The sequence below is a fragment of the Myotis lucifugus genome, unplaced genomic scaffold (genome assembly GCF_000147115.1).
Source record: "Myotis lucifugus unplaced genomic scaffold, Myoluc2.0 scaffold_944, whole genome shotgun sequence".
NCBI lineage: Eukaryota > Metazoa > Chordata > Mammalia > Chiroptera > Vespertilionidae > Myotis > Myotis lucifugus.
The window spans coordinates 49,948-61,412 of NW_005871992.1; the positions used below are offsets into that span (position 1 = coordinate 49,948).

The window sequence follows — 11,465 nt, forward strand, 5'->3', positions numbered from 1 at the left end:
ACAGTAGGTCCTCAGGTTACAGTGGCGATCTGTTCCTACGGCGCGACGTAAGGGGAAACACGATTTTCGCCGTAAGTCGGAACCCACCTACATAAGCACCTATGTCACTCACATGGAGCACATACACAGCAGTAATGAAGTAAAACAGTAAAAAAAAAAATTTAAAAGAAAGATAACAATTCCTGACCTTTACTTGTGGTAAATAAATAATAAAAAAACATAAAGTACATATGTCGAAATGACGGAACTTTTTTTTTTTAATATAAATAAATGGGAGATGGCGATGTAACCACAAAATGATGTACGCTGAGTCTGTCTGTATATTACAGAAAAGTAGTTTACATATTTTTAATATCCACATTCACACTGCCTATCTGATTATGTATAACCTTATCTTGACACTTTCTCTAGCCATAATAAACTTCTTTTGGTTTGTCCACTAAGGCACACTTTCACCCCTAGACAATCACTAGCCTAGTGTTCTGTGCTTAGAACATGGATCAATTCTTCTTCCAGGTTGTTCCATCTTCCTCAAATGGCTACATATTTGTGCAATTTCAAGTAGAAAGTAGTATTACACTAAATTATCTGTACAATTAGCTTCACAGACTGTGAAGGCAGGAACCTTCTCTGCCTTTTCAACACAACATCCTGCACCTAACACTTTCTAGGTCACTCAATGTTTGCTTAATGAAAAAGTGCTCAATGATGTCATAGGGGATTGTCCTTAAAGGCTAGATGCAACACTTTTAAGTTACATAAAGAGAACAGTCGTTTATCAAATCTGCATATGTACACTGCATGTTTATGTTTACATATACGCATGTACATGCATGCATACATACTGTATATTCCCTTGCTCTTTCCACTGAAAGGGCCAAGGAGCAAAGAGTGCACCTAGTGTTCAGATGTTGGCCTCTAACCCTATTCCCCACTAATTGGAACCGGGGCTGGGGGAAAATGGCTGATTCCAAGGCTGGGGCAGGGTAGGTACAGATAAGCTTCATGATATGCCAAAAATGAAGTGCTCAAGAAAAATGGAGGGAGGAAAGGGTGAAGAGGTGGAGCATAAAGAATTTTTTAGGACAGCGAAACAACTCTGTATGATACCATAAAGGTGGATATATGTCATTATACATTTGTTCAAACTCATAGAATGTACAACACCAAGAGTGAACCTTAAGGTAAACTGTGAACTTTGGATGTTTGGATGATACATGTCAATGTAAGTCATCAGTTGTAACAAATGTATCACAATGTATAACTCTTGCAGAGAATACTGATAATGGGGGGGGGGGGGTGCTATGCATAAGTGGGGACAGGAGTATATGGGAAATCTCTATCTTTCAGTTCAATTGCTATGAGCTGAAAATTGCTCTAAAAATAGTCTATCCATGGCAGGGGTGGGGATGGGCTGGGGGGTAGATGGGGTGAAAAGGGGACATATGCAATACTTTCAATACTAAAGACTAAAAAAAAGAAAGAAAAGAAACCTGATAAAAATAATAAAATTTAAAAAATAAAAATTATCTGAAAAAGAAAAGGGGGCATGTTACAAAACAACCTCGAAGGAGCTCATACTACCCAAATCTGGGAATTTGAGCACAAAAATATCATTGGGGGAAAAAAAGAATTCATGATTCCATACTGATTATATATATACACACACATACTAGAGGCCCGATGCACGAAATTCGTGCAAGAGCTCGGCCCTCGCAGCTCCAGCTGCCTTGGCCCATCGTGGTTCCGCCCACTGGTCGTTCGGCGTCTGGTCTAATTAGCATATTAGCTCTTTATTATATAGGATATGCATAAGGAAGAGATAGGGAAGGCTCTTTAAAATGCCAAAGGAGTCCTAGAGTTGGAAACTCATTATAATTCAACAAAGATAGGATTATCAATGGATGCTAAGACTAGGAGAAACTTTGATGAAGAGTAGGATCTCTGCATGATCTTAAAGTGATCTCTACAGATGCTTATTAATTCCAAGATAGGAAAAAAGCTGCAATTATACAGTAGAAAAATCAGAAGCCGCTTTGACAGCATAATCAAAATTAAAACATCAATGAGAAATAAACAGACATTGTGTACACCTCCAAATGTGATATCCTGAGAAGGCCATAGCATGATTTCTACAGTATTTTGGCTGAGAATGTATTAACTTTAATCACATAGAAACATGAGACAAACCCAGAATGAGGAATGTTCTATTTTAAAAAGGGTACTATATTTTTTAATATATCATCAATATCATAAAAGACTAAAACAGACTAGGGAAATGCTGAAAGGAGGTTAGAGAGATATAACTATATGCAATACCCAATCCTAGGATGGATTCTATACCAAGGAGGGAAAAAAATGCTAAAAAGGACATTTTCGGGTCAATTAAAAATTAGAATCCAAATGATGAGATAGAAGTATTGTATTAATGCTGATTTGACTGCAGATAACTATATTGTGGTTATACTAGAGGCCCAGTGCATGGTCGGGGGTTGGGGGGAGCTTGGCTGTGGGAATGCACTGACCACCAGGGGCCAGCTCCTGCATTGAATATCTGCCTCTGGGTGGTCAATGAGCGTCATAGTGATTGGTTGACTGGTCATTTGGTTGTAATGGTCGCTTAGGCTTTTATATATGTAGACATAACATAGTATCTCTATTCTTAGGAAACACTGAAATATTTAGAGGTGATGGCCATGATTTTGTAACTTACTCTTAAAAGGTTTGGGGGGAAAAAAAAGGTTCGGAAAACGAGTGCATATATGTGTGGGTGTGTACACACAAGAGAAATATTCATTTTATCATCCCCATAGATGATAAGTATGTAATTCTTCACTCATAACATTACACACGTAATAAAAAGGGGAAACATACCTGAATAGGAGATGGCTTTTCCCAGCCCATTTCAAAAATTCCCATCAGTAACTCCCGCTTTAAACAGTAATCTTCAAACTCATTTCCTTTTGTGGAGGTTACATCCTAGTCAACCAAACAAAACAATAATAAAAGAATAAAGCACAACTGTGTTCATTAGTTAGCATGCTTAAGAAAGTTTGTCTGAGAAACTAATTCTTTATCTGTCCCATTTAAGATATAAATATATGCAGATTAGCTCTGTCCTGATTTGTATTTCAACTATTCCTGAAGAATAATCACTCTCTAACAGACACAAGTCATTTAAAAACTGTGTCTGGAGGAAAGGCCACTCTGTGGTCATATTCTTCTAAGGAACAGGTGGAATACTGTAAGAATCATGCTGTGAAATTAAAATCGAAGATATGAAATCAAACCCTAGTTTACCACTCATTGCTTACAAATAGCCTAGTCAAAATCAGGGCTTCTCAAGCTCAGCAATATTGACATTTGGGCCAGAAAATTCACTGCTGTAAGGGGCTGTCTTGTAGCCTTTCCCCAGCTGTGATAACCAGAAATGTTTGTAGCTATTGCTAAATATCCCTTGGTTGAAAATACTGGGCTAAGAGAACTAACCATTTGCAACTTCCATTTTCTCATCCACAAAATGGAGATAACACCTGGCCTCAATCTTACTGAACAAAAGAGAATATGCCTTGAAAACTATCCTATATAATAAAAGCGTAATATGCAAATTGTCTCCTCAGCTGGGAGTACAACTGCATGCTATGACATGCACTGACCACCAGGGGGTGGTGTGGAACATGGCAGGCACTGGTGACACAACACTGGCAGCGGGCAGCAGTGGAGGCGCTGCCGGCCTTGATGGGCCCCCGACAAGAGCAGGGCCGCGGAGGGATGGTGGAGCAGGTTAGCGGGTGGCGCCAGGCCAGGCAGGGGTGAGTGGGCCCCGATTGCCCCACAGACAGCGACCAGCGGTGGCGGGGGGCCCAATGACTTAGGGGAAGGGGGCATACAGGAGCCCGGGTGCTGCCCAAGGCCCAGAGGTCAGCTGGGACCTGCCCTTCCACGCCAGATGCTCGCGTTTCAATCGCCGGCCAGGCCTAGGGAGTGCACCCATGCGCAAATTTCATGCACTGGGCCTCTAGTTATTCCATAAATTAGAAAAGTATACATACATATAAATATTAATATGTAGATACACATTTTAATATAAGTCCTCCAAATAGTGAAAATTCTTGGCAATTCATCACATTGTCTACACCAGTGATGGCGAACCTATGACACGCGTGTCAGAGGTGACACACGAACTCATTTTTTTGGTTGACTTTTCTTTGTTAAATGGCATTTAAATATATAAAATAAATATCAAAAATATAAGTCTTTGTTTTACTATGGTTGCAAATATCAAAAAATTTCTATATGTGACACGGCACCAGAGTTAAGTTAGGATTTTTCAAAATGCTGACACGCCGAGCTCAAAAGGTTCGCCATCACTGATCTACACAATTTCAACCATTTCAACTTAAGAGTGAACACATAGTACCCATTATTATTAATTAACTAGAGGCCTGGTGATGAATTCGTGCATGGGTGGGGTCTGGCCCGATTGGGCCAGGGGGAGGGGACGCAGGAGGTTGGCCGGCTAGCCTGTCCCCTGGTCAAACTCCCAGTCGAGGGGACAATTTGCATATTAGCCTTTTATTATATAGAAATTACTTCACTTTTAGAGTTTCCACACCATCTTAAGTTAAATTTTACAACCAACTTACCGAAGTTTTGATTCTTAGATCCTTTGGAGGGAGTTTTAAAGTCTTTTTCCAGTCATCACCAGGTCTAGAGAGAATGTAGTAAAATTGAAGTATCAGAATTCATAGCATCATATTCTAATACAAAGATAATTCATCTCAATTATAATTAAGTTATAAAAAGCACAGTAAGTTTAATATATTGCCATTTACTTAAGAATATAGTTAACAGCCCTGGCCCGTGTGGCTCAACTGTTTGGAGAGCATCATCTCACACACCAAAAGGTGGTGGGTTCAATTCCTGGTTGGGTGCCTGTGGGAGGCAACAGATCAATGTCTCTCTTGCATCAATATTTCTCCCCTACTGCCCCCTCTAGAATCAATAAAAAAATCTAATATATATATAAAGAATATAGTTAACAGATAAACATATCATGTATGTGTTTTAAACTAGTTACCAATATTAAAAAATTAGAAGATTTTGTGTAAAAGTCCAGATTCTGGCTTTTCCTGTAAAACTGGAAGCTTTAGCAACATTGGTTCCAAATTTCTGCACGGCAATAGTTCGACAGAGCTTGGTAACTGAGTTTAAAATCAAGCAGCTGACCCTTTAAAGAGGGCAAGTATCCTCTCATCTGGCACAGGCATCTGAGTTGGTAACTTCTGGATACTAGTTAAAACCAAGGACTCCAGCCCAGTTGGCATGGCTCAGTGGTTGAGCATCCACCTATGAACCAGGAGGTCATGGTTTGATTCCCAGTCAGGGCACATGCCTCGGTGCAGGCTCAACTCCTAGCGTGGGTCGTGCAGGAGGCAGCTGATCAATGATTTTCTCTCACCATTGATGTTTCTACCTCTCTCTCCCTCTTCCCCTCTGAATTAAAACAAAACAAGACACACACAAAAAACACACACCAGACTCCAAAGTTTCATCCCTGACCCTACCATTTATTTTTTGACCGGGCAGCAGTTACTTTTCCAAGTTTCCATTGTCATATATACAACGGGTTAAGAATTATATCAGGCCCTGACCGGTTTGGCTCGGTGGATAGAGCGTTGGCCTGCGGACTGAAGGGTTCCAGGTTCGATTCCGGTCAAGGGCATGTGCCTGGGTTGTGGGCTCGATCCTCAGTGGGGGCGTGCACGAGGCAGCCGATCAATGATTCTCTCTCATCATTGATGTTTCTATCTCTCTCTCCCTCTTCCTTCCTCTCTGAAATCAGTAAAAACACATTTTTTTAAAAAAGAATTATATTAGATAATTTACATAAAGCAATCAGCACAGTGTTGGGCTGCCTCCTGCAGGGGGACGGCCAATTGGTGATTCTCTCTGACACTCATGTTTCTGTCTCTCCCTTCCTCTCTGAAATCAACAAAAATATAAAAACAAACAAAAAACTCCTTTAAAAAAAAAAGAAAAAAGAAACAAAAGAACTCAATATTATCTGTTAATAAACATCTCTCTTAATCTTTTTTACCAGGTATGCTTTAAACCAGTGGTTGCCAACCTTTCAAACCTCGTGGACCACCGGTTGGCAACCGCTGCTCCAAAGGTTTCCTTAAACCAGTGGTTGCCAACCTTTCAGACCTCACGGACCACCGGTTGGTGAATGCTGCTTTAAAGTATGAAAACAGTTAAAACACAAGGAAAATATAATTTTTTAAATCTCTTTTAGGTCAGGCAGAAACCTCTACTATAATATCCAAAGCATCTAATAGAAAAAAAAAAAATTGGCAATAAGGCAAACAGTGCTTTTCAACAGCGTTGTCTTTAAAATAAATAAGTTTTGCCCTGGCTGGTTTCACTCAGTGGATAGAACGTCGGACTGCGGACTGAAGGTTCCTGAGTTCGATTCCGGTCAAGGGCACATGCCTGGTTTGCGGGCTTGATCCCCAGTAGAGGGTGTGCAAGAGGCAGCCAATCAATGATTCTCTGTCATCATTGATGTTTCTATCTCTCTCTCCCTCTCCCTTCCTCTCTGAAATAAATAAAAATAAGAAAATATATTTTTTAAAAATAAGTTTTGCCCTGGCTGGTGTTGTTCAGTGGTCAGAGCTTCACTCCAGGGGTCACTTGTTTGATTTCTGGTCAAGGGCACATACTGGATTAGGGGTTCACTCGCCATCTCTGGTGGGGGCGTGTGCTGGAAGCAACCAATCGACTGATGTTTCTCTTTCTCTCTCTCTCCCTCCCTCTCACCCTCCCTCCTTTCTACTCTCTAATAGCAATGGGGGGAAAATATATGTAATAATACGTTTTCATTATAGCCACTCATAATCAGAGCCTCCAAAACATTTCAAGTCTTGATTTAGAAAGATGAATCCTTATTTTACTTAAAGCTAGGCCCCACATAATCAAAGACACTCTAACAAAGGCAACTATTTGCTACCACTTCCAAGGGTATGAAAGCCTTCTACCTCAACCTATACCACAGCAGTTTCTAAGCAAAAATTGTCACCTGAACATCCTAGTAGGCCAGCCTACCACATTGTCAAATTCAACAGTGAATAAAAGCACAGAGGATACAATGCAAAATCTGTCCACAAGGAATTTATAAACCAAACTACTTAAAATAAGAAAACAGTGATAGCGCTAAGTATTAGAAGAGTTCTGAACAGCTGATGGGATCTAGAAGCCTTCATGGAAGAGATGACACTTGAACTGTGATTTAAAGAAGCCAAAGAATTGAAAAGAAACCATTAATCCTAGGAAAAGCAAAAGTAAAGTCCACTGTTGTCTCAAATTAGAATTTAAGTAGAAAACACTCCCATAATGAAATAACATAGATTTATGTTTCTGTTTTTAAGGAATAAAAATAGCCTAAATTTTGCTAGCCTGTTCATAGTTTATCAAGACAAACTACAATTCAGAAAATATTCTAATTAAAGCATTCACCTTAAAAATAATAGAATATGCATTAATGACAATTCTCCCAGTGACAAAATCAATTCTATTGGAAATTCTTATAGGTCACTAGTGAACCACATAGCAGTGACCATCTATATGATATGCTGGTATCTTGTAAAAGCTATTTTTCTTTAGGAAGTGATTCTTAAGCATGAAAGGATCTGGATTGTAACACAAAATACTTTAGTTCAGTGAACCTGTTTCATCATCTTAGAAGATTTCTAGAAGTTAAATCAACTATATGGCTAGATTCTTAACAAAGCCAAACCTCAAATGGGTCAAGTTTAAATGTTAGTTTTCTATTAACTGAATCTTTAGAGCGATATTTACCATTCAAATAATGTATAGTGAACACTTAAAAAATGGCAGCCTACAATCTTCCAGATTTGAAAGAAAACACATTCTGTAGTCAGATGAGGCTCTTAAGTTTTTAGTCAACTAGGGGAATTGGGGCTATTCAGAGAGTTTCCCAGAGTTCAAAATCCTGAGATTCTATGATATTTGACTGCGTATTATTTTGTGTGCGTGTGTGTGTGTGTGTGTGTGTAACAGGAGAAAGCTTATAAAACAAAAAATTTTAAGCAAAGTTGCATGAACTGAAAAAAAAAAGTTATGGATAAATTTTTATGAGTACATTTGGAGGTAAGAAGGCTGGGCAAGTCCTTAAATTTGAAACTTGAAATTGACTTTAAATGTCATTTAAACTAGGATATGGTGCAGTTATACAATGGAAAAATCATACTGACAAAAACAAGATGAATCTGAGCTAATTATGAAAACCATCAATGTTTAAAATACAACTTATACAAAATTAATATATATCATCTGTACCTATATTCATTACTCAATAAACCTCAATTAGTTATGACAGAAATACATTATTCTATTGCAAATACCTACTGGCCATAAAACAAAGTCATCTGTCCGCTGCAATCAAAATGGTTAAAGTATACATAGAGTAAGTAGTCCTTAACAAAGTAATAGAAAGAAATCTTGGTCCCCCCAAGTACGTTTATTTGTTCTCACACTTACTTAATAGTGGTGGTCATACTCTGTGCTTGCTGCTGAGTGCCATTATTGATTGTGTTGGTGTTTTTCAGTTGGTTCATCTGTTGCTGTGTTGGTGTGCCCCCTCCTCCGGGGCCACCACTGGGCTTCACAGGGCCCCTCAGCTGACCATTTTGACTGGACAGACCCATTATAACAGGGTTCTCTGTTCTGGCCGTGCTCATGCTGTATTAAATGTACAGATGTCTCTTCCAAACTTCAAAACTTTTGAAAGTCAGTAGAGAAACTGTAATACAGTTTATTAGGCTCTCCAAAATGAAGAGATAAATATAAGTCTTGCTCAATATTGAGTCCTTTATTGCAATGCAGGCAAGCACCTGTAAGTCTCTGAATAGTAAGCAGCAGTAACTTGCTCTCATGCACCGAATCAACTTTTTATTTTTTTAAAGGCTCTCTAACGAGGTTTGGTTATATATCTGAATTCACTCACTTCAATCTGAAACAAAGAAAAAGTTAAGTTAGCAAACACAGGAAGGTTATAAAAAACTGTTTCCCCTAACACTTTTTTAAAAATTAAGAATACAACTGCACTTAGATCACATCATTAGCCAGGCTAATAGAGACACAAAAAGATGACCTGCACACAAAACCAAACCCACAATGAAATCAATCTCAAACATTTTAAATGGTCAGTTCAAAGCAACCCAAAGAATATTAGTATAAAGATACTGTAATTAAATTAGCAATAGTTCGCAAATGACAATCTCTTCCCTTCAGTTTCCTCCCTGAATGTTCTAAAAGTCAATGATTCATTCCACTTAATTGCATCACAACTCCAATAAGTATCTCACAACTTAACTAGAGTAAATCTACATATGTACAAGGCAAGACAAATTTCTTCTATTTCTGACAGCAACTGAGAATCCTCCAAGAGCTTTATAAGCTTTTAACTTAACTTTATGCTTTTAGAAATATAAAACCCATTTGTAACCTTATGAATTTCAAGTGTAGAAATTAAACTTTGTGAAGAAAAATGCATTTTCCTTAAGTTCTTATCCTTTAAAACAGTAGCTGAAGCAGGAATACAGACATGTCTACATGTCAAAATCTTTTGCTTGAAAACAGCCAAGAATTTGAATACTAAAAAACTGTTAGCCGGGCCGGTGTGGAGCGCGGCATCAGAACCAGAAGGTCATGATTCAATTCCTGGCCCAGGCACATGCTAGCGTTGCGGGCTGATCCCCAGTAGAGGGCTTGCAGGAGCAGCCTTTTGATTTTCATTATTGATGTTTCTCTCCCTCTCCCTTCCTTTCTGAAATCTATAAAAAATATATAAAGTGGTTAACTTCCTCCATTTTTAATTATTCCCAAAACCGAATGCATATTTTAAAATGAAGTGAATAAAAACGTTACAAAGGCCAGACAGAAAGTAAATGCCTACTCTGTTGGGTTTGTTCCTTTTTACCTCCTTTACATTCCTTATCCAAAACACACAAGCTTATTAATTAGTGCTGTTTTTGTCATATACCACGGCTTCTCAAACAACATTTTTCTAAAATACTTATGCCTTAAAAAAAGAAAGAAAAGTTGCTCACAAGCAAATCCTGATGATCACAAACACAAAGAGGTATTATTTCAAAGTCTCCCAGAATCTGATTCACTTCTTAGGCAGATGGTGGTTAACAGTTACCTAGTTTCTGTTCCAGTGAGTGGTATCCTACATTGACAGGTTTCTATTATGATCAACAATATCAGTAGTTCGCACTGAAAACGTGTCTGCGAAGTACTAAGAGGATGAAGAGGGCAACCTCCCAAGATTAAGTGTGATCATTACCACCCATCATGGATGTGAGAGATTTCAGATCCAAGTGTGAGAACTGCGTCCCCTTAAAACTGAAACTTGCACTGAGCACCGTCTCAGAAACGGAAATGTTCCTCCTACCCCTTCCCAGCTTCGATTTGCAACATTTTCAAAAGTTCGAAGGAAACGTGGACTGGCCGGGAGGAACCCACGCCGAGCTAATTACAGCACTTCCCGGCTGTGGCTGGCAATTGACAGTTTTCTCCCCAAACACGCCCGTCGTCCCCGACGCGGCCTGCGAGCCGCACCGCCGGGTTTCATCGTGAAGAGGGGAAAGGGGTGCAGGGGGAACGCCTCACCGCAAGCAGTAAGGAAAGACACGAGCCAAGGATGTGAGCCCCGTCTTTGTAAGAGAATAATTCAATTATTTCTTGCTCTCCCCGTCCCCCCCGAAACACCCACAGCCCAAGTCAGCGCCCTGTGATCATAAACACAAAAGGTTGGGGCCCCGCAATCCTATCTGCGCAACAAGCGCAGGGACCGAACCAGCTCCGTGGGTAGGAAACAATATGGAGTTTCCTGAGGCCCCAAAGAGAAACCTTAACCAAAAGCCCTGCTTCCTCCACGACTCGGGGGCGCCAGCACCCCCCTCTCGCTACGACCCACAAGGCCCGAGTCCAGTCCAACAGCTGCCGGTCCCCTCCCGGCCGAGCCCTCGGCACTGCACCCCCGCCGCCCCCGGAGGCTGCCTCGTACCCGGTCACCTCCACCGCGCCCGGGGTCCTGCCGCCCCACGGCCCTCGTTCCCCCGCTGCTGGAAAGCGCCTCCGAATCCGTGGCCCGCTCCTTCCACGGACCCCGCCGCAAGACATCCGTACCCGACTCCTCTCAGCCGCCCGACCCACAGCTGCCGCCCGCCTTCCTCCCCTGGGCCCGTCCAGGCCTCAGGCCGCCGCCTCTGGGCGCCCCACGCCGGCGACGGCCTCCCCGCAGCCCCGACTGCGCCGCCGACCTTGCCCCCGCCCTTCACCCAACTCCCCGGCTCGGCCCGAGTCCTACCGCCGAGGCCGCTCCGCTCGCACCCTCGGCCCTTTATTGTTGACTCGAAGCTCCCAAAATGGCGGCG

General features: G+C 41.0%; 1 protein-coding gene across 7 annotated transcripts in view; it reads right to left on the reverse strand.

Annotated features, from left to right (window-relative positions):
* DDX6 (DEAD-box helicase 6) overlaps positions 1-11,465 on the reverse strand; it is a 37,772-nt gene extending 26,307 nt beyond the window's left edge. For 6 of the 7 annotated variants that reach the window (XR_002827218.1, XR_002827219.1, XM_023747670.1 and 3 more), the window contains exons 1-4: positions 11,399-11,465; positions 8,563-9,034; positions 4,647-4,710; positions 2,875-2,979 (exon numbers count right to left, since the gene is read on the reverse strand). Coding sequence is in view for 5 of the 7 variants with exons in the window: in XM_023747670.1 (XP_023603438.1) it covers positions 2,875-2,979; positions 4,647-4,710; positions 8,563-8,762 (369 nt within the window). In the remaining 2 variants the exon portion in view is untranslated. Of the gene's footprint in view, positions 1-2,874; positions 2,980-4,646; positions 4,711-8,562; positions 9,035-11,095; positions 11,211-11,398 lie in introns of those variants that run through there. The other variant, XM_006106904.3, reaches the window with a different exon arrangement.